At 43.0% G+C, this 26,547-nt stretch overlaps 1 protein-coding gene and 1 long non-coding RNA gene across 2 annotated transcripts in view; both read right to left on the reverse strand.

Annotated features, from left to right (window-relative positions):
* RCAN2 (regulator of calcineurin 2) overlaps nucleotides 1-26,547 on the reverse strand; it is a 78,751-nt gene that overhangs the window by 49,317 nt on the left and 2,887 nt on the right. Inside the window, exon 2 of the mRNA XM_084514415.1 lies at nucleotides 21,694-21,920. Within this exon, the coding sequence (XP_084370541.1) occupies nucleotides 21,694-21,918 (225 nt within the window). The 5' untranslated portion in view covers nucleotides 21,919-21,920. The remainder of the gene's footprint in view (nucleotides 1-21,693; nucleotides 21,921-26,547) is intronic.
* Nucleotides 21,134-21,678, reverse strand: LOC311434309. The gene is made up of 2 exons (XR_014691378.1): nucleotides 21,547-21,678; nucleotides 21,134-21,449 (listed from the first exon to the last, which is right to left on the reverse strand). It is a non-coding gene; the product is annotated as an uncharacterized lncRNA (long non-coding RNA).

A 26,547-nucleotide genomic window follows, 5' to 3' on the forward strand; every position in this document is an offset into this window, starting at 1 on the left:
CAGGGATGGGGCATCCACAGGTCCTCAGGACAATCTGACTGCTTTCTTGTTTTAGTGCATTATTTACAAGTTGTAATAAAACCCCAATCTTTTACCTCAAATCAAGGGCAAGGGGTGAATTTAGGTCAACATCTAGTTTGATGAGTCCAAGTTTGTCACAAAGCCATTATGCCATATGACTGGGCAAGAATAAAAAGTGTTTGTTTTTGTTTGTTTGTTTGTTTTAATATTGGCACAACTGTGGTAGGCAAGAACAAACCTACAAAACTTCAAGATATTTCTAGAACAGATTTTGAAAGAAGACATCATTGCAATACACATACTTTAAACTTTTGCTGACGTTTTAGCAAGTGGCTCTTTCTTTTTCTTTAAAGAAAACCTTTAATAGAATTTGTCCAGCATGCCTTATATCACATATATAGACATGCAATAAAATCACCTGATATAGAACGGGACAGCAAATCATTTGGTAATACAGTGCAGATGGGATCAGTATAGGGACCACCAGGTGCAGATGATGGCACCAAAAAAAAGGACTTAGAAAGTACCAGAATGGAAGAGGACTATTAATAGTGCTTCCATTGAATGGGATTATTACTATTAATAGTGCTTCTATTCAATGGGATTTTTACAGTGATTTTATCTAGAATGCTAATGGAGATCCACACGCAAACCATGACAACCCACGCAGCAGACACACATTCATGGAACTGCCAGTGGCTTAATGGTAGAGGTGTCTTCAAAGCAAAGGAAGATGAAAATGAGGATTACAAGTTCATCACAGACTGGCAGTGCTGGGAAGGTAATGTAATTAGTGTTTGCAAAGAGTCAGTGCAATCCCAGGCTTCAGCAGCAGAATTCTTCCAGGTAAAGAGAGGAAAAAGTATTTTGTACTCTATTTTTCTCTCTTTCAAGAGAGAATTCATAACTCGGCTTCATAGTGAGTACATTTTAAAGAAGAGAGCTAAATAATGCTGGTGGTGGCACAACAATGAAGACCCACCTGCCATGAAATGACGAACTCTGGGATGTCTATAGGAACACTAACAGGACTGCACTGGTACTGTGGTTGGAGAAAAGGGCAAGAGTAACCTGAAAGAGCAAAAGGGGTGGAAAAACTTGAATGGAGAGATGAAACAGCGGTGTGAATGCTTCAAGGTGGTGGTGGTAGAGGGAGAAGCTTGAGCACACTCCCATTCCATGCCATTCTGCATCATCAGAAACATCAGAATCAGGGGCACCACGATTCATAAGGAAGAAGCCTAACAGCAATTTTTGATGATGAAAAAGGACGAGAACCATAAAAATCAAGCTCGTGGTCAGCTCTGCTAAGCGACTGCAGTGGCCACTACCTTGCTTTCAGCCACAGAGATGGAGGCGAAGAACTGTTCTCAAAGCTGAAGTTTGCTGAGCACTGATAAAACGTGATGGATTGTCTAGGTCTGTCACCTGGAATCAGGACAACGATATTGTGACATATTCAGCATAAAAGAACAAAAAAGACGTCAGAAATGGCGCAGGAATTCATTTCCAGTCACTCAAATTTTACATTGTCAGCAAAGCAGACGTAAATGAAAGTCCATTAAAACAGGCCAACTGGATTCAGGGAGCCAGATACCAAGTGGGAAGCTGATTCTGTCAGCAGCATAAAAGCTGGAGTTGAAGTCAGGTAAAAAAAGTAAACGTTCCAAGACAACTGAAGGAGGCTTCCTACCACAAGAGGCAACAAAGGGCAGAGCAACAATGGATGATGTCTCATCAGTAAATTGGAAATACAGTGTCGAATCCAAGTCTAACAGGAGCTCATTAAGAACCTAAACTAAGAACACAATGGAAGCTATTTTATTTCCACAGAGCCTTATTTTAATTTGGGTAAAAACTTCAAGAAGTGCCAGTCAAGAAAGTGCCCAAATCTGTATGATAAAATGATTCTAATGACTGTTAAATTGGTACAAGCAGCCAATCGTTTTAAATTAATTGGTCTACAGTGATTAATTTACGTGGGTGCAAACAGGCTGTGGTAGGGTAGATCTTGAGAGTTTTAATCCTCCTTCTGTTCTCATGCCTATGCAGGAATTACAACCATGCCACAGAACCAAAACATAACATGAGGCACGGACTGGGAACCAGAAGGCTGATGCTAGCACACCAACACTCGTGTTTAAAGTACTGAGCCTACCAAAAATATTCTACTTCACACAGAGCTTTTTTTTTTTTTTTTTTTTTTTTTTAAGGAATTCTTTATAAGACAGTCTTAAACTGTAATTTTTTATTATTATTATTGAAAGGGGAGAAGGATGAGTAAGAATCACAAAAGATTTGCAGGGAGAAGGCAGCTCTGGAGATCACCCAATCCAACTCCCTGCTCTGTGCAGGTTCAAACCACAGCTGGCTGCTCAGTGCTGTGCTCAGCCAGGTTTCAGATATTTCCAAACTGCAGATTCCACAGCCTCTGGGGAACCTGTGGCAGCAGTTCACCACCTCACAGTAAAGACTTTTTTTTTCTTATGCTTAAAGGGAATTTCTTATTCCAATTTGTCTACTGCTACTTGTCCTTTCAGCGGACACCACCAAGAAGAGCTGCCTGGCTTCTCCCACAAGCCAGCTGGGTATTTACACACACTGGTAAGATCCTCCTGAACCTTCTCTTCTCTGGGTTAAGCAACCAGCTCTCTCGCCTTCTCCTTACACAGGGTTCAAGTCCCTTAACCACCTCCATGGCCCTTTGCAGGACTCTGCAACGTGTCCACATCTCTCTCATCTTGCGGAGCCCCGAACTGGACACAGCACCCTCCTGGGTCTCACCAGGACGAGCAGAGGGGAAGGGCCACCTCCCTCAACCTGGCCTAATGCTGCTCAGAATGTCTTTGACTTTCTTCACCACCAGGAGGTCTGGGGGCTTACGTTCAGTTTGGTGTCCACCAGGACTTAAGGTCGTTTCTGGCAAGCTGCTCCCCAGGCAGTCAGCCCGTACCGCTGCAGGGGGCTGTTTATCATCTGCCCATTCATACACAGATACAAAAAAAGCAGTTCTTCACACTCAGTTTATGTGAATATACAGAGTTAATTCCTTCTACACACAGTAAATCAGTTGTGAAATAGCACCTGGAAAGGGAAGTTTATAATTAAATGTTTGCTGAACATTCACTGAAAAGTTAAAGACGTATAAATACAAAATAACATTAGCAAGATCACTTAAGATATAACAGAAGCATACGAGTCATATCTACGCTTAAAAAGAAAACGAATTCCTGGCATCACTAGTTTTTATTATTCGTTTTGTTCTTGTTTATCCCTGTAGAGTCCAGTACATTGTATAGGTGCTGTATGAACAACAGTCATATTCCCAAAGAGCTTAACATTCAGATAAGGAAAGTTTCATCATGTGAAACAATGAACCAATCGTAAAATAAAAAAAATAATAAAAAAAAAGACGTTGGCTTGGCATTTTAACTTTCTAGCTGATAACTTATCAGAAAGTTTTTGTCTGGGTAAGACTTCCATTTATTATGCTAAAAGGGCATCAGCTTCTAAAAGCTTCTTGCAGCAGAACACTGGAGTAGTGTCATTCAGTATGACTCCAGGAACCAAACCTAGTTCCCAGTAGAAAATTAAAATAGCAAAAAATACTTTTCTCCAATTAACTGCATCTCATATATCAGCTGCAAAAAAGACAGAAGTTACTATAAAGAATGTACATCCTTCTTTGTGAAGGAGGAAATGCTCTCATGTAGGAACCGGTGCCATGTCAACTGATTCGTGATAACCCTGACTGAAGTTCAGTTGTTTTTTGTTTTGTTTTATTCCTCCTGGGCCCATGTATGAATAAGTTTATCAAACATGTTTCTCTACAGCATCCGTGAATATATCCCCAAATGTATGCTCATCTGAATGTCTTTTATGTTCCTCTGCTCTAGGGTCCAATAAGTATGCAATGGAGGGAATTAGAAATGGCAGAACTTACCACCTTCTGGTAGAGGTAAGTACAATTCAATGATCACATCATCAGGCAGAGAGAAATAAGACCTGTTTGCAAGCCTTGAAAAAATTTCTGTATGTTTATATTCAATATATTCAAGCTACTGATGTAATTCAAATATTTCAGGATGCATGGAACACCCCCCAAGCCACTCCCCAAATAAAGTGCAATACTTTACAAGTAATATAACTCTAAGTTGGAAGCAGGAGATGCAAAGAATCAAAACTAGAATTTTATTAAGTTATTTCAAACAAAACCCAGTCTCCTTACCACGGCTGGTCTCTGAAGAGCAGAAGTACTCAATCTTCCCATTTTGTTCCAAACACACGGTAAATTTAAATAAATCATTTACCACTGCCTATTTTAGCTGATCCCATTTATCTAAGCCAGGCTGTTACTTTATCCATCTTATGCAGTACCTTGCTTTCCTACATACTTCAGAAAGACTGTGAAATAAGACAACAGACATGCACAAATGTGGATCTGACTCCAATTGTCTTAATGCAACAATATTTCCTTCCACCACTCCCTGTTTAAAAACAAAAAAGAAAATATAATAAAAAAGCAACATTCATCGGCTACCTGTAATAGCAAGGTACGTTAAATGTCTTAAATAATCCTCACGATGCATTTACCCTAACAACATCCCTGGCACACTAGGCAGGAGCCCTCTGATACACAGATGAAGCAAGCAGCCAGGATAGAAAGATAAACTTGTGAAGCTGGGTCTCAAGCCCCAAACAGGTCTGTAATTGCACATTTGTGTTTCCTCTCCACCACATGGACTCCAAACTATCCACTAAGGATTTTCTAATTAATATGTATCCAAGATAATTTATAGGTGCAGGTAGAAATACCCTTGTATCAGCTGGTATGAAGAACCAAACTCACACAATTGGTTGAATATGATACACAGTTTGAACTACTGGCTTATTTCAAGTTGAGAATTTAAAGTACCTGCACGAAGGGAAAAGCTCCCAAGCTCCCTTTCCAAGCTTTTCAAAAGGTCCTTATCTCCACCTTCTGGCGAGTCTATTTAGACAGACCAGGGATTCCAGCAGTGAAAGGGAAAACACATCCTGAAAGTGAAATAAGAGCTCACATTCATTCTATCAATGTTGGGAAACAGGAAGTTTCCCCTCACAAAAATAAGCTATTGTATTTTTTCCTAGGCTGCACCGAACTCACTGCTTATGTATGTATCGGGTTTGTGTGGTGAGGTTTTGGTAGCGGGGGGCTGCAGGCACAGCCTCTGTGAGAAGACTCCAGCAGCTGCCCCGTGTTAGATAAGGGCCCTGCCGGTGGCCAGAGAGCGATGCTGTTTGCATCTCTGGGAGAGCAGGGTTAAGAAAGGGAAAAAAGCTGCTGCATAACGGCAGCTGGGAGAGAAGAGAAGCAGCCCTGCAGCCCCCAGGTGAGTGCAGCAGGAGGGCAGGAGCTGCTCCAGGCACACAGCAGTTCCCCTGCAGCCTGTGGAGAGGCCCCTGGTGGAGCAGGCTGTCCCCCTGCAGCCCAGGGGTCCCACATGGAGCAGATCTCCATGCTGCAGCCCGTGGAGAAGCCCCCTGTGGAGCAGGTGGATGTGGCCTGGAAGAGGCTGCAGCCCGTGGAGAGCCCCCACAAGAGCAGGCCCCGGGCCCCCTGTCCTTATGTCAACCCTTGAGCCCTTTCCATTGCATTTTCTCCCCCTTTCTCTTCATGGAAGGGCAGGTGAGAGAGTAGTTGTGGTGGAGCTTGGCTGCCCAGCAGGGTAAAACCAGTACCCCACAGGAACATAAAGTGCAAGCTTCACAGAGAGCCTGAAGCTACCCCAGCAGTACAGCCGTGTTCCTGGGCACAAAAGCAAAAGAAATTTAATCTTGCAGACTCAAGGGGGGCAGAGGGTTGCCATGCTTTCTTGGAAATCACATGCTCCTTATTGACACCTTTAGCACACGAGGATAGCAAAGCAACGTATCCAGGAATAAGTTTTGCCTTTGTTCCGAGTAATCTCTGTACCTGAGGTCTTTTATATTTATGTATTTCTATTCAGCACCACTGCTAAGGGCCAGGTTCTAAACCCTTCCAGCACAAGCCAGGCACCTTTTCTGAAGGAATCCACTAGCACATACCAGCCATTCATCTCAGGTTAGAAGAACAAGATTTATTTAAGCCCTGGAAAGCTGTTAACTCCAGAAAGAACATCATCGACCCACTATTAAGTGCTTGTTTAAAAATTCTCAAACTTCTCCATCCAGCTCACTGCCATCAGTAGAGCAGAGAAGCCATTTCATCAAAAGTTAGCTGTCACAGTAGGAGACCCATAAAGTCTTGAGCAAATATGAAAATGTGAGGAACATACACACAGAGATGAAACACTGGATATTTAAAAACGCATTAGGATTCTGAGCTCAGCAGACAATTAAGAAGTATTAAAAGCTATTTATTAATATAAAGCACTAAGAAGCAATCGGTTTCCCGCAGTGCTTATATCAATACTTGCTTTTTGGAAGACTGCCTTCAGCACTGCAGAGCACTTAAATTGCAGTTGTATAAAATGTGCTGTTCAAACCCTGCAGAGGATTTCTACTCAGCTTTTGCTCAGCAGCTCCAGCTCAGCTGCAATGTCCAAGCTGGCAGTGATTTTATTCAAGTAGGAGCAACCGTACAAACTGTCTGAAATGTCCTGTAAGTTTGATGGATGCTCAAAACTTGAGTTATCGTGGTAACTTGCACAAAGAGGCTTTAAAAAATAAATGTCATTTTCCTAGATGCATGTTTTAGTTAAAGATAAGGTAATTTGAAAAGTAGGTCCTACAGTATGAAATAACAATGTGCGTGCAGCAGCACCCTCTGAGTTCACAACCCACGAGAAGTGAGGCTGTTGTCTAGAGGAAAGCAAACAGCAAGAGGAGAAAAGCAAAGGTAAAGGAACCGTGTGACTTCCCACTTCAGATGTTTTCTCTAACCTTTCTGACCAAGCATGCAAGCATCTATCCCTAGTCCTTAGAGGAATGCTAGGATGAGATATTAATGGACACCATTTTGGGGTTAAAGGCTTTCAGAAGTTTTGCTTTTGTCCTTTAAGGAAGGAGAAAACTCTGATGTATAAATGTTTTGGTAGATGTAGAAAAAGATGGTAGGAAATACAGAGGTCCTGATAGCGTCATTCCAAGGTTTTCAAATATTCTATTATCCCAAATATTATCCCAATTATTATCCCAAAATATTGTCCCATATAAGATATGGGACAATTCAAAATATTATCTCAAATATTATCCCAACACCCATTTTTAATTACCTGTGCTTCAAGTCCAATGCGTTGCTGCCCACTTGCTGCATGTGGGTGCAGCCACTAATAAATCACCTTTACCACATCATCTCTGGCACTGATGGCCATCAAGATTCAGGTTGTACCCCTCACACCAGGACCTGCCTTTGCAGTCTGTATTCAGCTCTTCCAAGAGTCTCTGGAGCAAACCTCTTTCACTTTAGGGGCTCGTGAGGCAGGTGCACCCAGGCTTTGATCTTGCACAACCCTTTAAAAGGCGTTCGTTCTCCTCTATTAGGCATTTCTAGAATGATTGCCCCTATTTCACATGCAGTACTTCCACGAGTAACCAGCTAAACCCCAGACATATGTTCAAGCACGTGATCCCAAGATATCACATGAGAAATCTCAACTAATCCAGCAGGCTTAAGCTGGTATCAGGACACCAGAGCTACTTCCACAAGAAGCAAATTAAGCAGTGCCGAGGCTCATTCCCAATTCCTCCCAACTGTCAGGGAGAACAAGAGCAGAGTTGCTCCTGGAGGAGGGTGAACTGGAAGCAGAGGGTGACCGCAGCACGGGCAGTGCCCTCAGGGACCGGGGCCCAATCCTGCAGGATGGGCTGGGCACAGCATCCAGCCCCAGCAAGCAAAGGAAAAGGCCTGGAGCTACTCAGGGAGTCAGGAGCAGCAGGAGATGGGTCCACAGAGAGAACAAGAAAGGCTGCAACAGAAGTCCAAGATGACAATGTAGGTCTGAGGATAGGACTTGAGACATAAAAGAACCCACATCATTGCTCAGGCTGGGAACGAAGGCCCCGTCCTGACCCCAAACACAGCTCCTGGACCAATAAGCACGAAGTGAGGCAGGTCTCAGTAACTGAACCCTACCCTATTAATTGACATATGAATTATTTCAAAGAAAGCTTACTCTTACCTTCTGAAACAGCTATAGAGAGTGATCCCTGGGCCTCTTCAGACTCCCAAGCCATCCCTGGAAGTTGTAAGGGACAGTACTATTTGTCCCCAGCCAAAAGCACGTCACGGACAATTTTAACAATTCAGTTGAAAAGATTATCTCACATTACAGCGCTGGAAGCTGTGTCAGAACGTTATTTGATTTACAGCAGCAACACAGCCTAGGACTACAGCATTAGATATTGCACTTTTGTGCTTATTAGGATCAAATTTCTTCTTGGTAGAGACTTACTGACATTCACTTGAGCGACCCAAAGTAATACATCAATTTAGACTTTAAAGAAAACTATGACAAGGAAGACAGAACAGATTTTCCCCTTTAGAACTGATCTAATGAATATGCCATAAACTACTCTAGTGTCTAGTTAAATTGTACTTGTCAAGTTTGCCCCTTCTCTCCATTTTATTACTAAATCAGATACAGCCAGCTATTTACACAGCCTTACCTTGTAGCACTGCTGCTATTTTTCCCTTGAAAAATAGAATCTGTTTTACCAGGTTTACAAGCAAGCACAATAAATAATTTCACTGTTTCACTTCCTAGCTATACACAGGAAATTACAGATGAAATCTAGCAAGTGGAGTAAGGAAACAGTTCAGAAATATGCGAAAAAGTTGATAAGCAAGATAAAAAAGGTGCACAGCTAGAAGCTAAGCTCAGATAACGAACTGCAATGCACTGCAAAATTTGAATCTCCATTAACCAGGAGGAACACACTGCAAAAGAACCCTGATGATAATAAAAAATTACCCTGTAAAGTAATTTTCAAAGGCTGAAATGTATTTAGGGTGAACACTGCCATTTGTATTGCGCAAAACCAGCAAGGATTAAAACATATTTTGTATTTGATACTCAAGTAGCAAGGTATTTAATCCTCTATGCCTTAAACTAGCCTGTGGTACCTTTATTTTTACCTTCCCTCCTTTGCAGAGCTTTGAAGAGCCATGCGGTACAAGCAGGAGACAGCAGATGGCACCCCTGGCACTCCGTCAGAGCAGAGCACACATCTGCTGATGTCCTTCAGCTCTCATAGCACTAAGCATTCACAGACAGCAGATTTTTTGTTTTGCTTTGTTTTTATTGCCCCAGTCAGGATTTTCCTTTATACCACATGAATAATCTTAATTTATAACTATGTAGATTACCTGCGCTATCAAGGTGAATTGCTGCAAGTAGAGATCAGAAGGAAGACGTGGAACAGTGCCTTTCACATTCATAATATTCATCCTGAATTCCATTATTTTGGTGTTTCTTGTTTTTTAGGCACAATGGGCCTGTGTGAAAATCCTACTTTCAAATCTTCTCCCCTAGCCTTATTCCACATGCCTAAGATATGACCGCAAAAAGAAAAGAACAGCATAAATGACATTCAGGTGCACCACAAAGTTCAAAAGAAAAGGTATTAACCAGAATCTGGTTTTTCCTAAACAAAAATCAGTGTCATGGGATACCAAAGCAACCCATGTTTTACAGGCCTGGGGGTAACAGCAGTCTATATGCTACAACAAAGTAGATAAAGGATAGCTGAAGGTCCTTCAAAAGCAAAGTAAAGAGGGAGGGCACTAACTGTTAATGGAGTAGAAAGAAAAGCAAAGTAGCTACTAAATACTTCAAGGAGATCAGCCTAGCCAGAAACTGCATACCACTTATTTGCAGTACATATAAGCAGCAGGAAATCCCACAACAGTCACTCTCCTCACATGATGTTCAGCTTAGGAGGAATTCTGAGGTTCCGGTGACTGCTGATGTCTGCATTCAGCCTGCGCTCCCTGTCAGATACACTGCCAGAAAGTAGCTGTGCTCTGTTCTTCATGGAGGAATGCTTCTCATTCCACGTGCAGATCTGTGCAAGAGTCTGCTAGGGGGGAGGAATGGGCAGGAACATACAGGAATATTCTGGGAATGGAAGTTTCGCAGGAAAATCTCATTTTGTACTACATTCAGTAAAGGTACTGGTAAGGAATCTCCGGCTGAAGTTTCCCACAAGTACCAGATAAGGATTTGATTCTCAGACATGAATTAGATACATCCCAGGCAGACAAACAGTTTGCACAAGCTATTTTAAACGGTTGCTTTCATTGCCTGTGTGTCAATCAGATCACTCTGTATGGAACAGCCAGACTGTAATGCAATAAGATTTTAAACAGATCACCTGAAATGTGCTCCAGGGGCAGTTACCTCCACAAAAACTTCTCAGCTTGAACACATACACAGGACTCAGCGCATCGGTTATATTTAAGTCATAAAACAGCAAGGGGTCAGGAAAAAAACCTCACTTATAAAACTGCAAGAGTGATATATTAAGACCATCAGTAATTGATACAACCATTTCTTCAGGAAAGACTTACGAGAAGCTCTAAGCTTTATTTAAATTATTTGAAACTGGAATAAGCAAAAGAGAGATTACCCTTCTCAGAAACACTCGTGTAATTATCCATGGTATGTGTTTCTCCCTCTAACTGCAAGACAAGCAGGAGCAATGAGAGTCCTCGTATCAGAAGCAGCTACACCACAGCACACACAGGAGGTAGAGCAGGCACTACGTTTAAGCAATACCTGAAGTGAACTGGCTGTAGTAACAAGGAAGATTTGTAAGAGATAAGGGGATTTACAGAAGACAAGAAGAAGACAGCAGAACACTGGTCCATGATATATTTCCACTGTTTCTGTCATCAGCAGCAGACATTAAAGGAATTTGGAACTGTCCATGACCAAAGCCTTTAAGTCAGATGGTGAGAAGCAGCCACTCACGTTTATTTGGAGCAACTGGACCACTAGTGGGTATGAATGGGCCCCCAGAACGGGTCTGGAAGTTACTTACATGAGCATGTATCACTGTGATCCAAATTTTCTCTTTGCTTGTTAAGCACAGGTTCTTAGGAGAATGCACCTGAAAGCTGAGGTAAAGGCAAGAAAGTGAAAATAGCCAGTGCCAAAAGAAAGCACAACTTGCTGGAGTACATTAAGTGCATCTGAAATGGCACGGGAGCTAGCCTCAGGACAAGTACCTGCGCTCTGGCAAGGCTCTCAGTTTGTGTATGAAGTCCCATGAGTTGGAAAACCAAACAAAAATCACATTCGTTTCCAAACAGGCAGGAGGCTGATGCAGATAGCCCTACGGCATGATGTAACACTATTTAAACCACGTGAAATACCACCAAAGTCGACGTGAAAGGAACAGGTAGCTGAGCCTCTGAGCAAACCAACTGCAGTTCAGTCAGGGATACTACAGGGTCACACCATCAGTGTTTTGAAGAGTCGTGAATGAAGACAGAAAGGGCACGTATTGCCTGACACCATGGCACACACAACTCTGGTCCCAAATTAAATGCCTTAGAAACAGGGCCAACTCCTGTTCAGAAAGGGGCTCGCACTTCACTTCCTCAGCATCTTCTGAGGTTTATTGGTTTTGTTCTTCCCTCAAAAGCCACTCAAAAGGCAGGAGAAACTATCATATTTCTCCATAACACTACATACAAGAACATTAAATGCAAAATTTCTAAATGATTGCGTGAAGCAGTCTGACAATCTCTATGCTTTTTAGGCTAATTGCAAAGTCAATTAAGAAACAACACATACCCCGAGTCGAATCCACCCTGCTGCTATGTAATAGATGCCTTCATTACTCTATTGCCAGGGATATCGTAATTTCTTTTTCCCATCCTACTGTCATCTAAACTTCCAGCTCATTAGTCTCTACTGCATGGAAAAGGTTTCTCTCATCCCTCAGAGACGTACACGTTGCAGCTACCACATCTGCAACGCCTCTGCTTCTGTATTAAGTTTCAAAGCCCACTGTAGAAGTCACGTAATCCAGGCAGGGTAAAGTGTCTATAAAATGCAATCAAATTATAGCAAATGAACCACCATTGTTAAAAGTGATCACCTTAAAGCAAGACAATAAAAAAAGTGCAAGATGCTTCACTTTTAACATCATTCATGCACTCATATGGCACAGGAAACTGAGAAGTGGAACAAAATCCTCAGCTGACAGGACGGTGCAGCTTATCAGCGGATCTGTTACAGTTCACACTGCCTGAGGATCTGATCTGAGAAGAGCCACAGAGAAATCCCCGCACTAAGGCAGCGAACGCTCTAACTTCCAGCAACCTGAAAGAAACATGAAGTGATCTGGCACAGGAGACACATTTTGAAATGCACAGAAGTAATTGAGCATTCCTTTCACCTTGATTCAACTCGGAATTTGATCTCTCACCTCTCTGCTCTGATCTGTTGTGAAATTTGTCTTTGAAATTTGTCTCAAGCAACGCTGCAGTCTGAAAGCTGCTGGCTCTCTTCTGCACCTTGCATTACCTGAATTCACCTTCTAGGATCTAATTTTTCAAGACTACATTGCCTTTCAGGCATGTTTTTTTTTCAACCCCTGTTAAGCATTATTTGATTTATTAAACAACCTCTGGTGCGGTGTTCTTAACATTTATTTTGTATGAAACATTTGAGAAATTCCCTTAAGTAACCAGTAATTAGAATTGTAAATTTACTATTTTGAATGTGATTAAGCCAGAATATAGCTTCTTTGAATGCAATGTCTTCATGCATTGGTAATAAAGGCTGACCTTCATTTAAAAGCCTTTTCCTTGGGCCAGAAAACTGATATCCGAACTTGTGGATGGATTAGACCCTCTGATGGCATTAAAATAAGGAACAGCTGCTGCCCTAACCACATTAGGGTGGCTTTACTGCACTTTTTGATTACTATCAGCTAGATAAACAGGTTTTTGTTGACTTTAAAATGACAGTTTGCTAGAGAGAGAGGGGCAAAATTGTTTTTTTGTTGTTATTATCAGGCGTCAGTGGTTAAGACCTGCTTAGTGGGACAAACCAGGGAGTTTACTATAAACTACAGCAAGGCAGCTTTTTCCTTGAAAGACGCAGCTCTTGCTTGCATCAGTAGATACCAGAAAAGTTGACTCGGTCCTTTACCACGCATTGTGCCAACACAAGTTTCAATTAGATGCAAGGATGTTCCTGTGGAAGTTATTGCTGTTTTACCGCACCAAGTGCAGCTTGGCATCCAGCTTCCTGGCTTTACAAGAAACATGCTGCACCTCAGAAAGAAAAAAAAAATAGGAGTAAAACTGGTCAAGAATAGCACCAGTTATATAATATATCAAACCCTCTCAAACTTGGCAAATATGAAATAACATAAAAATCACATGGAGAGATTGCTCCTAAGTTTTCTTGCTCTTGATCCCAGGAAACAACGCATCCTGCTATAATCCTGGGGAAAAGAGACCGCATTCCATGTACACTCAACATCTCAGATGTTTTTGCATGGAATAATCAGAAAGCATATAAAACCTACACGAAAACCTTCTCTGTCAGCCGACGTCCTTGGTTGAACTCCCGTCCTGGCCAGTGCTGGCAGCAGGTTAAGAGGAAGGCACACTGGCCTCGCTGCTCCAGGCCAGACCTCGGCTTCCTCAGCGATCAAAAGGCATCTGAGTGCAGGAATTTAGTTCAACCTATTAGAGGAGACAGACAACTGCAGAGTGGAATCTTAATCTACATTTGTTCAGTGTTTAGGGATGTCTGGATCAGACCTACCCATGGTTTATCCTACAGTGTCCATCGTGTGAGTGAAAGGGTAGTTAAAATGGGAATAATTCTTTACTGCCTTATGGATGAGACCTTGCAACTCCCCGTGGCTCTCACAGCCCACGTTTTCTCATGACACAACAGCAGGTCCTCCTAACCCTTAGCATGAGTTTACCAACGGCTACCTGAACGTGTCTCATTATCCTCTAAAATATTCAGAATTTTTATTATTATTATTATTAAAAAGTCCTCTGAATGATCCTTTCCCATGAAAAATTTCCCACCCACCCCCCTGGTTTCTTGAGATAACCCTCTAGGCTGCAGGGTAGAGCATGACCACAAAAAGCTGATACTAGAAGAATTTTTCCATAGCTGCTTTTAAGGAGAAAAGTACGTTTCCAAATTTAAAAAGCAGACAGCAGCCGCCATATTACGTGCTCTGGAAAGAACATTAATCAGTTTATTTTTGTGATTTACAAACAACCAGTATAGCTAGATGCTTTGAAACACTGCTCCAGATTTCAACAGCAGCAAATAGGGTCCTACCTTCGGCCCACTTGGGCTGGTGCCAGGCACGTTCTCCCATTGAAGCAAGGGCATTTCTGCTCCCAGGCACCCTGAGCACAGATGGGAAAATAACCCCAAGCACGAGCTGAATTGCTCGACAGCATCCACGTTACAGGCATTTTGGGTCCAGAAATACTCACGGCTTGTATTTTATTCGTTTATTTTTAATAGAACATTTCTGGGAGTAGGAATTAAACATTCATTGAATTGGGGAATATTTGGAGCTTGCTAATTCCTGGATGTCAACGGGATAGTTTTGGCCAAATATACCTTCTGCTGCCATGAGAAGAACAGAGCACATGCCCAGATTCAGCCTGACCATGCTGCTGTACCCAGGCAGTCTCAGTGTGCCCTTCATGCTTCTTTGAGGGCTACCAAATTGGGAAGCTGATGCGTTGCTCCAGAAAAACAGAAGTGCTGAAGCCTTTATGAGGCAGACCCACCTGAGAGGGAAGGAAGAGGAAGGAATGCCCAAACCAGACCAGGCTAATGACTCCTTACAGTTCCATTAGGAATTCTGCAGATCCCTTCAAAGGCTGGTGTCAGACCCTATATACGTGTATAAATATGTAAGAGCTCCTTTAGTACCTTCAGCAAGTTGTCTTATGAACAGCAATAAGAGCAGCTTTAAATAACATCCTTATAAATAAACGTGAAAATACTGAATAAGCAAGGCACACTGATCAGAGCAATTAATTCATTTTCTTCCCCCGAATTAGAATGAACACGTCTTAGATACCCAAATGCCAACTTCCCTGTTGCCCTTTCTCTGGTAAAACCTCAGCTCCTTGCTCTTGCTGTGGTTCTGTGGTCCTAGGGGGTACAGGACAGCTTTGGGATCTTAGCAGCAGTCCTGTTCAGATGGTTCATAGGGCAGAGAACGTCCACCCTCACATCAGCTGAGCTCCCCGACAGCACTCGCTACTGAGCTGAGAGTAAAGCACAGAAACAAGAGGTGGACCCAGGAGCTGTTACACCAGGATCCCCTTCCAACAGTCACTAACTGACTAAAAGGTCCAGCAGCTGCACCCCAAAAAGTTAACCGAGGAAGATTTACGAACGACAAACACTGATTCAGTCACACTGAAGAAAGCACTTTTATCACGGGGCTGAATGACTGAAGACTGTTATTCCAGCACATAAATTAGGTGGGACCTCAGCTGCAGAACAAAAAAGCTCATTGATCTTGTTAGCTGAAATACCGTAATGCACAGCTATGGATCACAGAGGAAGGATTTGAGATGAATTAGGTGAATTATACACTGTAAGTGACAAATGCGACTGGAAATGAGTTGTTTCATTCTGCACACTTCCCAGAGCAAGAGCAGCACCCCACAGGTACTCCAAGGTATTTTCAATGCACTGGGTTTGGGTGGCAAGGGCCTGGTAGTGGTGGGCTGCAGGGGTGGTCCCTGTGAGCAGAGCCCAGCATCTGCCCCATGTCAGATTCAACGTGGCTCCAAGAGGGACCCACCGATCACAGCTTCTGTGATCACACCAGAAGAAGAAAAAATTGCTCTTAGATGTCTGCAAACCACCTGCTAGAGAAGAGAGGAAGACACGATTCCTAGAGGGGAGCTGTGAGTCAGGAAGGACACTGCTTCTGCAGCCTTTCAGTGCAGGCTGTTTATTTTTATTTTTATTATTACTGAGTGCATGTACAGTGTATATCAAAGGATTTTTGTTTGTTTGTTTGTTTTACAGAATGATAGGGAGTAGCACTTATCCCCTGTCTAAAGCAGGACAAAATGAAGTCGAGATTCCACAGCACAAGCCCCAGCCTGCATCAAGTGGCAGCTTCTGATAACACTATCGTATCAGCAGACAGCCACCTTAAAAGGTAGGAAAACTGAAAGTAAAACAAAGCAACAGTAAGTGTACCAGGAAGGCAGGACATAGGCTGCATTCCATTCCAGCCTTGGAGCGGTGACTTCATCTTGCTAGGGTGACTTTCCACTGGGGCCAGGCTTGAACACTAATCTGAGAATAAAAAGAAGCGTGCCACCCTCCAAATATAATGATGACTCAACACCTAGAGGCTTCAGTGATGTAATATGGCCAAAGAGGTTCTGACTTCACAAGCTAGATTTTAAAAGCGAAGGCCAGAGGAGCAGGTCTCCCCCTGCAGAAACAAAGCCTGCCTCCGACAGCGTCATCCCGAATTAGCCTGCAGGAAGAGGGAACCAAAGAAACATCTCACGCATGGCAGCAGACACGCCGGCTCCACTTTGTTTAGAAGGAGCACTGAGCAGGCAGAGCCGTTTCACTGTGTGTGAGAAGAGTCAGCAAGCATCGGGAGGAAGTTTCTGTTCCAGGAGTAACACATAAAAGTTAAAGACAACACAGCAGGCCACTGAGCTGTCCAACGCCTTTTACTGCGCTGTAAACAGCCGTAGCAGCACGAAGATCGGCTTGGTTGAGAAAGCTGAATGCAAGAACAGAGGAACAAAGCTCCCCGAGTAAGGCCAGAGATCTCGTAAAGCATCGTCCTCTGACACATTTTCCAGCACTCACTTGAGATAACCTGGAATCCTCCTCAAGGCCTGAGCTCTATAAGCTAAAGTAAAATCAAAGGGAGTCTAATGCAGGCTGCTGTAGGAAAATCAGGAAGTCATCCAATAGATGTCAGTAAGGTTGTAACAGGAAAGAATCCCTCATGAAAACACTAGCTGCTTTTATAATTCCACTAAAGCAGGACTACTGTTTTCATTGACTAAGTTTGACTTTTCTACTCCTTTTCCCCCCTCTCCATTAAGCTCACAGTTCAGGAAATTCATTTGTATCACCTTCACCCTCCCAGCTGTGCATTACCACACCGACCCATCCCATCAAGAGAATAAAGGCACGAGAGCTCATCGCTTCAACACACAGCTTCACAGCACAGCTGAGGCTGGGAGCACCCCTGGGTGCCCCTGTCCCCCCCTGCCCTAGCAGGGTGCCCAGCCCCACGGCCCTGGGCTCGGGGAGCTCTCCCAGGAGCAGACCCCAGCCCCTCTCGGGGCAGCCTGTGCCAGGGCTCCGGCACCCCTGGGCCCAGCAGTGCTGCCTGAGGGGCAGGGGGAGCCGCCGGGGCTCCAGGCTGGGCCCGGGGCCTCTGGGCCTGGCCCTGGGCACCGCTGAGCAGAGCCCGGCTCCGGCCTCTCCGCACCTCCCTGCGGGTACTGACGGCCATGGGGGAGCTCCCCCGGAGCCTCCTCTGCTCATGCAGAGTCCCAGCTCTCAGCATCTCCGTGCGGGAGAGGTGCTCCCATCCCTTTACCATCTTAGCTGCCAGTTGCTGGGCTCCCCATGGTAAGTCCATGTCTCTCTCACAGTGGGGAGCCCAGAACTGGGCACATTTGGCCATGTTGTTTTGTGGTTTTTTTTGTTTGTTTTGTTTTTAAATGTGGAAAAATAATAATAATAGTAATGATGTCTCCTATTGATTTTAATTAAACTGGCAAGACAAAGAATTTGATGGACTTCGGCTCTCATTTCCTAGGCAGCTCCACCATAACTAAGTTGCTTGGAAACTGATTAATCATTCTTTATCTGAATTACTCTTGGCTTTAGTAAGGCGCTGCTTCCACCTTGAATCAGAACAGCGAGAAAATAAGAGCTTGCAGCCTCTAAACAACCCGAGGAAATGTGCCTTTCCCTCGTGTAAGCATATTCTGATAGTGACATTTTTGAGTAAGCATCTCCCAAGGCATTAGAGCATCTTACAGAGCCGCAGATGCCTCACTTTGACAGCGTGCTTACCGCTTTCAGCCCGGAGGAGGTTACAGCCACAGTACCGAAGTTACAGAAGGATGGTTTTACAGCAGGGTGATGTACATTTAACACTTTTGCTGTGTTTTTGTTATTATCTGGAAAGCCGGAGGGCTGCATGTAGCAATTAACTGTTAAATGAACGCGTTTTCACCCTCAGGAGAAGAGCCCTGCCCTTTGGCTTTTCAGGACTGCTTTATCTGAAAAGATAAAAGGAGCAGCACCCCCCCACCCAGCAGTCCCTCTGTCAGCCAAAAATAACAGTCTCAATCTCGCCATACCTTGCTAACAGAAGGAGTCCCACCAGTTTTTCCCCCCTAGAGACATGTGACAAATCCCAGGACTTACGAGTAATTTTATTTTTAATTTCTTTAAAAATAAGATTTCTGTGACCCAAGTAGGGCAGTGCTGTGAGCTCCAAAATAAACAAAATCCCACCCCTTCCATTAACTGGTTATATGCCAAAACAAATAAAGAATACAAGACAACGACGGGGACACAGACACATTTGATCCCAGCTCTGCAAAAGCCCTGTTAATTTAATTCTCCAAACCTTTGGTTTGCCTTAAAATCTACCTGAAAAGCACAGAATTTTCTAATCACATTGTGAAGAACATACAATTTGACTTTCTTTAAGAAGCAGCAGGTTGTTTATGTGGATAAATAAAAAAAATAAAAGCCTTTCTTCAGTCATAGGGAGCTGTTAGTGCACTGAGGCTGCTATAACACTCCGTGTAAACCCTGAGACACCCATATCACCAATACAGCTGTCTGAGGCACCCCCCTGACCCTAGTGGAGATTTTTTTTTGGCCACGAACACATGTTTAAAAGAGTCCCTGTGTCCATGAAGAGACCTGAGGGTGCCAACCAGGAGAACACTCAAGCCTGGCCTGACACTGCTGGGACAACTCCTCATGGTCAGAGGAAGAAGGTGCCTTCAGCTGCCAGCATCCCCGTGCATGGGCAGGGCAGAGGCTTCCTACCAAGCACCGTAGGACCGTGAGGCATTGCTGGAAGGGTGCACCTCACACAGGACACGCTAAGGGCAGAGGAAGCAAATCGGCTTATCCACAGCACAGGTGTACGTGCAGCCAAGTTCCCTCAAGGCTGTCTGAAGCACAAACTGGGATTTACCCTGGATGTCATACATAGTAGTTAAACGCCTTCAAATTAACACAAAAATATTTAAGGCACTCGCTTTGAAACATTTTAGCAAGAGTCTTGCTTGGTTATGTACCTGTTAAAAGCTTCAATTTGACAGCTCAGCTTCTGTAACACTTCAGGTAACATAGTGTTAAAGCTGTCAGTGTGAATCCTTTACATTAATATTGCTACTCAGAAGCTTGTATCTTCAAACTTGCTGCATAAACAAAGCTTACAGACCAAATCAAAATAACCACTCATACTGACAGGTTTCTCTGCAAGCTAACTTGCAACTGCTGAACCAATCAAACCTCCATTTTTCTCCAAGTATATAAAGTCAAATCTCCTGCAAAAACTTTACTTTCTACAAAGTGAATAAAAAAAAAAATAGATCTCCTGCAGATTTAATAATTACGGTAGTATGTTCTTTTAAAAGAGCAAACTACAGCAGTAAAAGTATATTGTACTGCTGTGTATTCATTGGATCAATACATAATTGACAATGTAATCGTTAGCAGTATTTATTAATTGTGATTGTTTGAGGTTTTCAAATGTTTAACGTCTTAACTTGACAATATTTCCCATTGAAATCACGTGTGCCCTTACCCTGTAGCAACAGTTAATAATAGAAAGGATTATGAGTACAAATCAACTGGGAACGCAAGTATGTGTTCTACAGGAATAATAAAAGGCATAATCAGCTCCCCAGGTCCTTGTATTTAATGAGAAACCTGGAGGTAATCCCATCTAAATATAGACTTAGCACAGTAACTACTTACCTGCAAACAGAGCTCTTCGATCCACGTCACCGACGGACAGTTTATGGACATGGAACAAGGGACACCTCCACAACACAGCTGCTGTTCTTAAGACAAATCCTTAAGTCCTGCAAGTCCACAGGGATTGCCATCCCACGTACTTACATAATCTCCCATCCCATTTTCTAACTAAGCCACTGCCAGAACACAGCCCTCAAAAAGAGGGAAAGCTCAGAAGCGCGTGGGGATAGAATCTCTGCAGGGGAAAGAGAGATTCTCTAGTTCTAGGCAGGCTTTTGTTGTCTTCCTTTGAAAGTGTACTTTCAGAGCCTTTTAAAGTCAGAAATACCTAGGAAGGCATTCCCAAGCCTCTAAGATGTGTATAATGAACTTTAGTAGTGTGGAAAATGTCCACAAAATAGCACAATGTAAATGTATGGTGCTTATGAGCAAGAGGACTGCAACAGAATAAAATGATGTGCTGTTTTCCAAGACAGTTCCAAGTGCTGTTTTTTTTTTTTTGTTTAGAGCACAGTACTTTTTTTTTTTTTTTTTTTTTTTTTTAAATATATGAGTATCACAGCACTACACAAAATGATTGTACCTCAACTTTTCCTCCCTTTTCATCTGTATTACTCAAAACATACCCAAGACATCACTATGGAATACAAAAGCGTCTAAAAAAAGAAACCAAAACACTGCAAAAATGGTACTTGCCTAGTCCAACAAATAGCACTTCCAGCATCTCTAACAGAAAGCCTGCCTCCCTGCAAGTCCTGTTCTGTTTTCCTTTCATGTGGTAATTTCCCTGCTATCACAAAGGTCTCTCATCCTTCCTGGCTTTGCATCCATCCCAGCAAATCCGTAGTTTTATCAGCCAGTTCCAGCTGAAACTCACCCTCGCTGCCACCTGCTTGTGTCCAAATTAAGTATTCTGGACAAAAAAAAAGTTAATTAGCTTCAGGTGTGCCCCTAATTATTAGCCTTGACTAACTTCATCAGACAATAATGCCCCCAAACTATCAGTTTGATATTCCTGACATCTCCATCAGGAAGAATTCCAGGCTTACAAACAAGACCTAACGGCATCCTGCAGAATGTAGTGGGGTTTTTTTGTTGTGCTATTTTTTATTCTTACTTTCTTATCGTTATTTCTATTTCTTATTTTTTTTATTTTAATCAACAATATATCATTTCAGCCATTCTCTTTTAAACTAATTGCAGAGTTGGAAAATATTCTCATGCAGGTCCTCTTTGTTCCACTAGCACTCATCTTAGGTCTTCCAGGCAAGATAAAACTTAAAACCTTTGATAAAATACAGGTAAGGCAGCCTCCTGTTGCAGCGGTATGAGACGAGCAAGCAAGAGGAACCTGCTTTCATGTGTTTAACTTTGCCACCTCCACCATGACTGCGACTACAGTTGCTATGGAGACATGCACCCACATCTCAGTTTTCTGCAAACCTGAACAGGAGAAAAACAGTTTTGTTCACTGTAGTTGGCAAAAAGGCTTTTAGGCTCTTGAAATCAACAAAGATCACAGTACAGCAGTGTTGCCCACCTGAAAAAAAAACAACTCATATGCGATCCAGTTTCTTTGCATGTGACAAATCAACTCATTTCTGCTCCCTTGATACTGCACTGAACACAAACATCACACAAGTCCTATGTTTCTCTTCTACTCAAAGTACGGAAACTGGCACGGTACCTTACTGTCCTCGCTTTCAAACACAGACTGGTGAACATTACAAGCAAAGAGAGAATTCGGGAGATCGTTGAAGTCAAGTATTTCATGGAAATCTTCTTCTGTAAAACATCTCTTTAAGTCGTTGTCGCCGTTGATAGAGTAGAGCAGGAAGTGACCTCCATCCTCCAGGATGCAGCCGTAGTGGCCGAGGCCTCTCATGCCAAAGAAGTACGAGTCTCCCCTCATCCCTAGGAGCATGGAGAAGAGAGACACGGTTATGTTACACTCTAAAATAGTAGGTACGCAAATATAGAGATTCTAAGTTTGGGGCTTAAGTTGTAGCAAGTATATTCCACTTTGACCAAGGCTTAGAGAGGGATTTTGCTGTTGTCTCACTTACTGGCATGGGAAAGGCCTAACAGTATCAGCACAAGCTGCTGAGCACATCCAGAAAGGAGGCGTGACTGAAGTCCCTGTAAGGAAACACTGTGTTGGATTTGGGTTTAAGAAAGTCCCATTTGTTCCTGGGAAGGCAGGCTGGCGCTGCTGAGCTTGCAGGCAGCTTGGAGAAAAAGTGTAATGCACTGGATGAGAAGAACACATTTTGAAAATGACACCAAGCTCCAGCTTAAAGGAATAAAAGATTACCCTGTTGAAAAGCAGCATTAACACAAAAGCATCAAGAAAACCAGCACAACTAAGACACATTACGGAGAAAAAAGCTCATTTTTGGGTGCACTTCAAGGACAGAACGTACCCTGTTTTTCCATCCCCATTAAAATGCAAACAGAAAAATTGCTAATGACATTAGGAAGCAAACAACAAAGTAAGCAAGGAGTGCACCCAAGTGATAATTCTCATTGCTTTTTAGGAAAATCCTGCTATCTTTGGAGGCTTTACCCCCACATCAATCGGAGTAGAAAAATCATTCTGAGAGACACTGAAGGGTAGAGAAGTAACAGGCACATAGATCAAACAGCATCCCTACTGTTGGTACAGGAATAAACTTCATACCAGCCAAGGGAAGCATGAAAATGTCCAATTAATCATCAGCATGTTCATTAGAGTAAATTCAGGTATTTACAGTGACTGGCCCAGCCTCTAGTACAAGTGTGCTAAACCAGCTCCAAGCCATAACCTCCCTAGAGCTCCCATAAGCCGAGTGGAAGCAAAGCAGAGGAATAATTAACTCCCTCCTACTGATGTTTCTTGCAGTAACAACACACAATCAGTGGCTTTGTTCTCACCCCGTAACATAAGAGGTTAGAGTTACATAAACACAGCACGCTCACCTGCTCCAGATCTGCCCTTGTGCTACTGCATGCCTGCTGCTCTCTAGTAATAGTTGTAAGTATTGGGTCAACTACAGTTTGCACAACTGCTGTCCCAAAAATCAAGCCATGGGGCTTCTTTAGACAGAATAGTTTCCTAGACCTGATTCTGTGCATGCAGTTTACGAGGGAGGGGTTTAAAACAAGAGAAGGATGCGGCGCTGTAAGGAAGCTGGGGCACTAGGAAAGCCTCAGGTTAATTCCCTCTGGTCCTGTGTCACCCTGAGGACAGGTTTTCAGCTCTCAAATCCTCACCGGTATTTTTGCCAGCTCAGCCCGACACTAGCACAGCCTGACAGTGGGAGCACACCCAGGGAAGTGCTCTCAGGAAACCCTCACAGCAGCCACTATTTGGGAAGAAACTTAAGTTGAGAACGCTTCCCAACTCTAGCAAGAAATGTTAACAGGCCATCTACTCCAAACACAGTCACCTCTACACCTGTTTGCCATCACATCTAGCTCAGACTAAGATTGCATTCACTGCTTTTAGGTTTACAAAAATGAGCCTCAAGCTCCGTATGTTGCAAAATACAACTTACGTGGAAAGCAGACCTCCTAATGAGTATAATGAGCATAAGGTCTTTAATTCCCAACAGGCAAATTACTTGCAGTCAGCGAAGCCACTGGGTATCTTACAGTCACACTGGGCAAGCCCCTTTTCCCCCGGACACAAGCATTAAGCTGGAAGAGCCCACTCAGCAGAGGGATGCTTCAACAGCAACCTTACACAACAGACTCAGAAGGATAAAGAGGATAGGAGCTGATACTTGGGGGCTGTAGAAACTCCCCATACGAATTAACACCCAACAGGCCTTCTAGCAATGAGGAAGAGATGAAACAAGCGGGAGGAGTGAGGTTTCAGGTCCACAGGAATCTCCTAGGATGTGACAAAACAGGAACCTGGTGGCTCAACGGGACTTTGTACAGCAACAGACACAACACAGCACCTTGATTTGTTTTCCCTAGGCATGCTGTTCTAGTTAGTTCTTCAGTTCTAACTTTTAGGCTAAAGAATAATCTTCAGTTTCACTGCAAGGTGTGACAGCCACGTTAAGGATGACTTTATGGCTGCCAACAAATTGCATGCATCCTGTTCCTAATCCCCAATGCATGACATATCTCTTAGGGCTTGCAGACAAGTAAGGGATTTCAATACATAGCCATAAGTCAGAGGAGTCTCCAGGCTTCTTCACTGAACAGCTTTTTTTTCCTGGGAGAGCCATATTATAAAGTTAGGAACTCAGCAAAGCTACAACTTGTTTAGCAAGCTGCTAAACAGAGGAGAATTTGGAGTTACAGCAGCATTCAGGTTCCTTTCCATCCGAGCTGGTAACAAGGAAACAAGTACACAGCACAGCAGGCAGTTCTCCAACATACAGCTTCACGGTTGGTCTGAGATTACAAGCTAACAAATACTCTTCCAACACGCTGTGTGACAGCAGCTTTGCTTTGCTGAAGCTCTGTAAGCAAAAGGAAAGCTCACTCCTTTTTTCAGTCCGTTCTCGAGACAGATTTGCTGTCCTGCACAATTAAGAGCATGTGCATGGAGTAGCTTCGTACAGCAAAGTTTGTGAAAAATAGGGAGGGTACTGCACAGGATCAAGCGTAGCACCACGATTATAGAGAAATCTCGCTAATGTTCCCCAAAAGAAATAAACTGCCAATGAGCCTGAGCCCAATGATAATGAGGGAGGACAAACATGCTTCAATCAACAGCATTTGCTGGCACACTTCAAACCCTTGGGCTGTAAATTCAGTTTCCAACTGGATAAACTAGCACTTCTGCCAAAAGCTGCAACACAATCCATCACCTCAGGCTGCCCGCTCCCAACACCAGCTGCTCTCTGCGCAGAGACAGCTCCCCGCCACCTTTTGTGCTGGTGAAAGCATCTCCTGCTCTGCTTCGTGGCACAACCACGCACAGTAAACACAAAGTTTACTGACTTCGCCTAAGGAAAAAGTTTGGTTTTATAACTCCAATAAACCCACTGGGAAGTTAACTGAAAGAAAAAAATAAAATTAAAAAAAAGTGTGACAGAAATAGAAGAGGCCACCACAGTTTGGGAATGGGCAGGTCACAGCAGAGGTTAGGGTTGTATTTTGCAGCAGCAAATCTACTCCAAGCATTCACGAAGTTGTGATCTGAGTTTTCACAGCTTTGCCTTAACTTTATAATAGGTCACCATACCGTAAGTTATTCTCAGCTAGTCATGGTGGGAATTCTCACCTTTTCGGCATTATTTATAAATTTAGACATATATAATACAAGTCATAACTACACTGCCTTCACTGTCTATCAAAAACCTTAAAACTCAAGTATTTTGCTGTTACTGTGTTATTTCAAGGCTTTTTTTTTCCCCTGAGTTTGCTCAGCCACTTCAGAAGTCCTGCCGAAAACACTCTTTCCAATTATTCCAATTTAGAACAAAAGAATTTAGATTTCAAATTCCCCAAAATAATTAATTCTAATTCATGTTTACTCCATGAACTGGATTGCTCTACATAAAACAAATGCAATTAAGAGTCATCCTATATGCAACAATAGTACAATCACCGGATGACGTTTCCAGTTATATTAAAGCTCCTTTCCATGGCTTCTGACAAAGTAAGCCAAATTTTCCCTTGTGGTCCCTTTTAGATTTTCATAAAAACCTGGAAAGTCATCCAAGTCATCAAGGGGTAAACACCACTCATTTTACTTTATAAAAGTAAGGAGTTTTGCTTCTCCCTCTACAATTCAAGATTTTTTTTTCAAATGCTTAAGGGGCCAGAAGTTGTCACACTGCATTTTAAAGAAATGGCAGTGCCATATAAACAATCCAGCAATGCTAAGGCATCGTCCAGCACCTACAGCGATGAGAAATTTGGTCAACAACACCTCAACCTGGGACCACACAAGTAAATGCTACAACAGAATCCAGACACCAGGACACAAACAAAATGAACCCAAGTTCACGCAGCCTTTAGGGAATGCTTATAGCTTAGCACTTCAATGTATCCCCTTCAAATGAAGCTCACCTGCATGCCATCCGTGTTCCTCAGTCTTGTTTCTCACTTTTGTGTTCGGTTTTGACCCTACAGCTTCAAACCAGAAAATACTCCGCACGGATAGGAGTATCCCAATAATTGCAGTTCTGTTAACCCTTTGGAAATTGCATGAGCCACTCACCTTCCAGACCCTATTTGCCATCTCCTTGATACTTCTGTGCAATTCACCTGCAGGCTGCTTCATTTCATGCTGGCAGAAGTTATTCCCCACTTCTCCTCCTCTGATCGAGGGGTGCAAGAGCTTGTCATTTACAGTAGCTCAAAACATCAAGCCCATGAAGTTTTCACCACATCCCAACGTGTTTCAAAGGACCAGTTGCTTAAATGTGACCACACACGTATAGATTTATCCACTTTATTTATGGAAATGAATTTCCTCAGTGACCATTTCCCCGTCCTAAGAGGTGTTTTTTTTTTTTTTTTAAAGAATCCCTTGGGGACACCAAGAAACAGGCACGTATCTCTTCAAATTGCTAGGAAACTTTACTTTTATTAT

Source organism: Aythya ferina (assembly GCF_964211825.1).
Source record: "Aythya ferina genome assembly, chromosome: 3".
NCBI classification, from domain to species: Eukaryota; Metazoa; Chordata; class Aves; order Anseriformes; family Anatidae; genus Aythya; species Aythya ferina.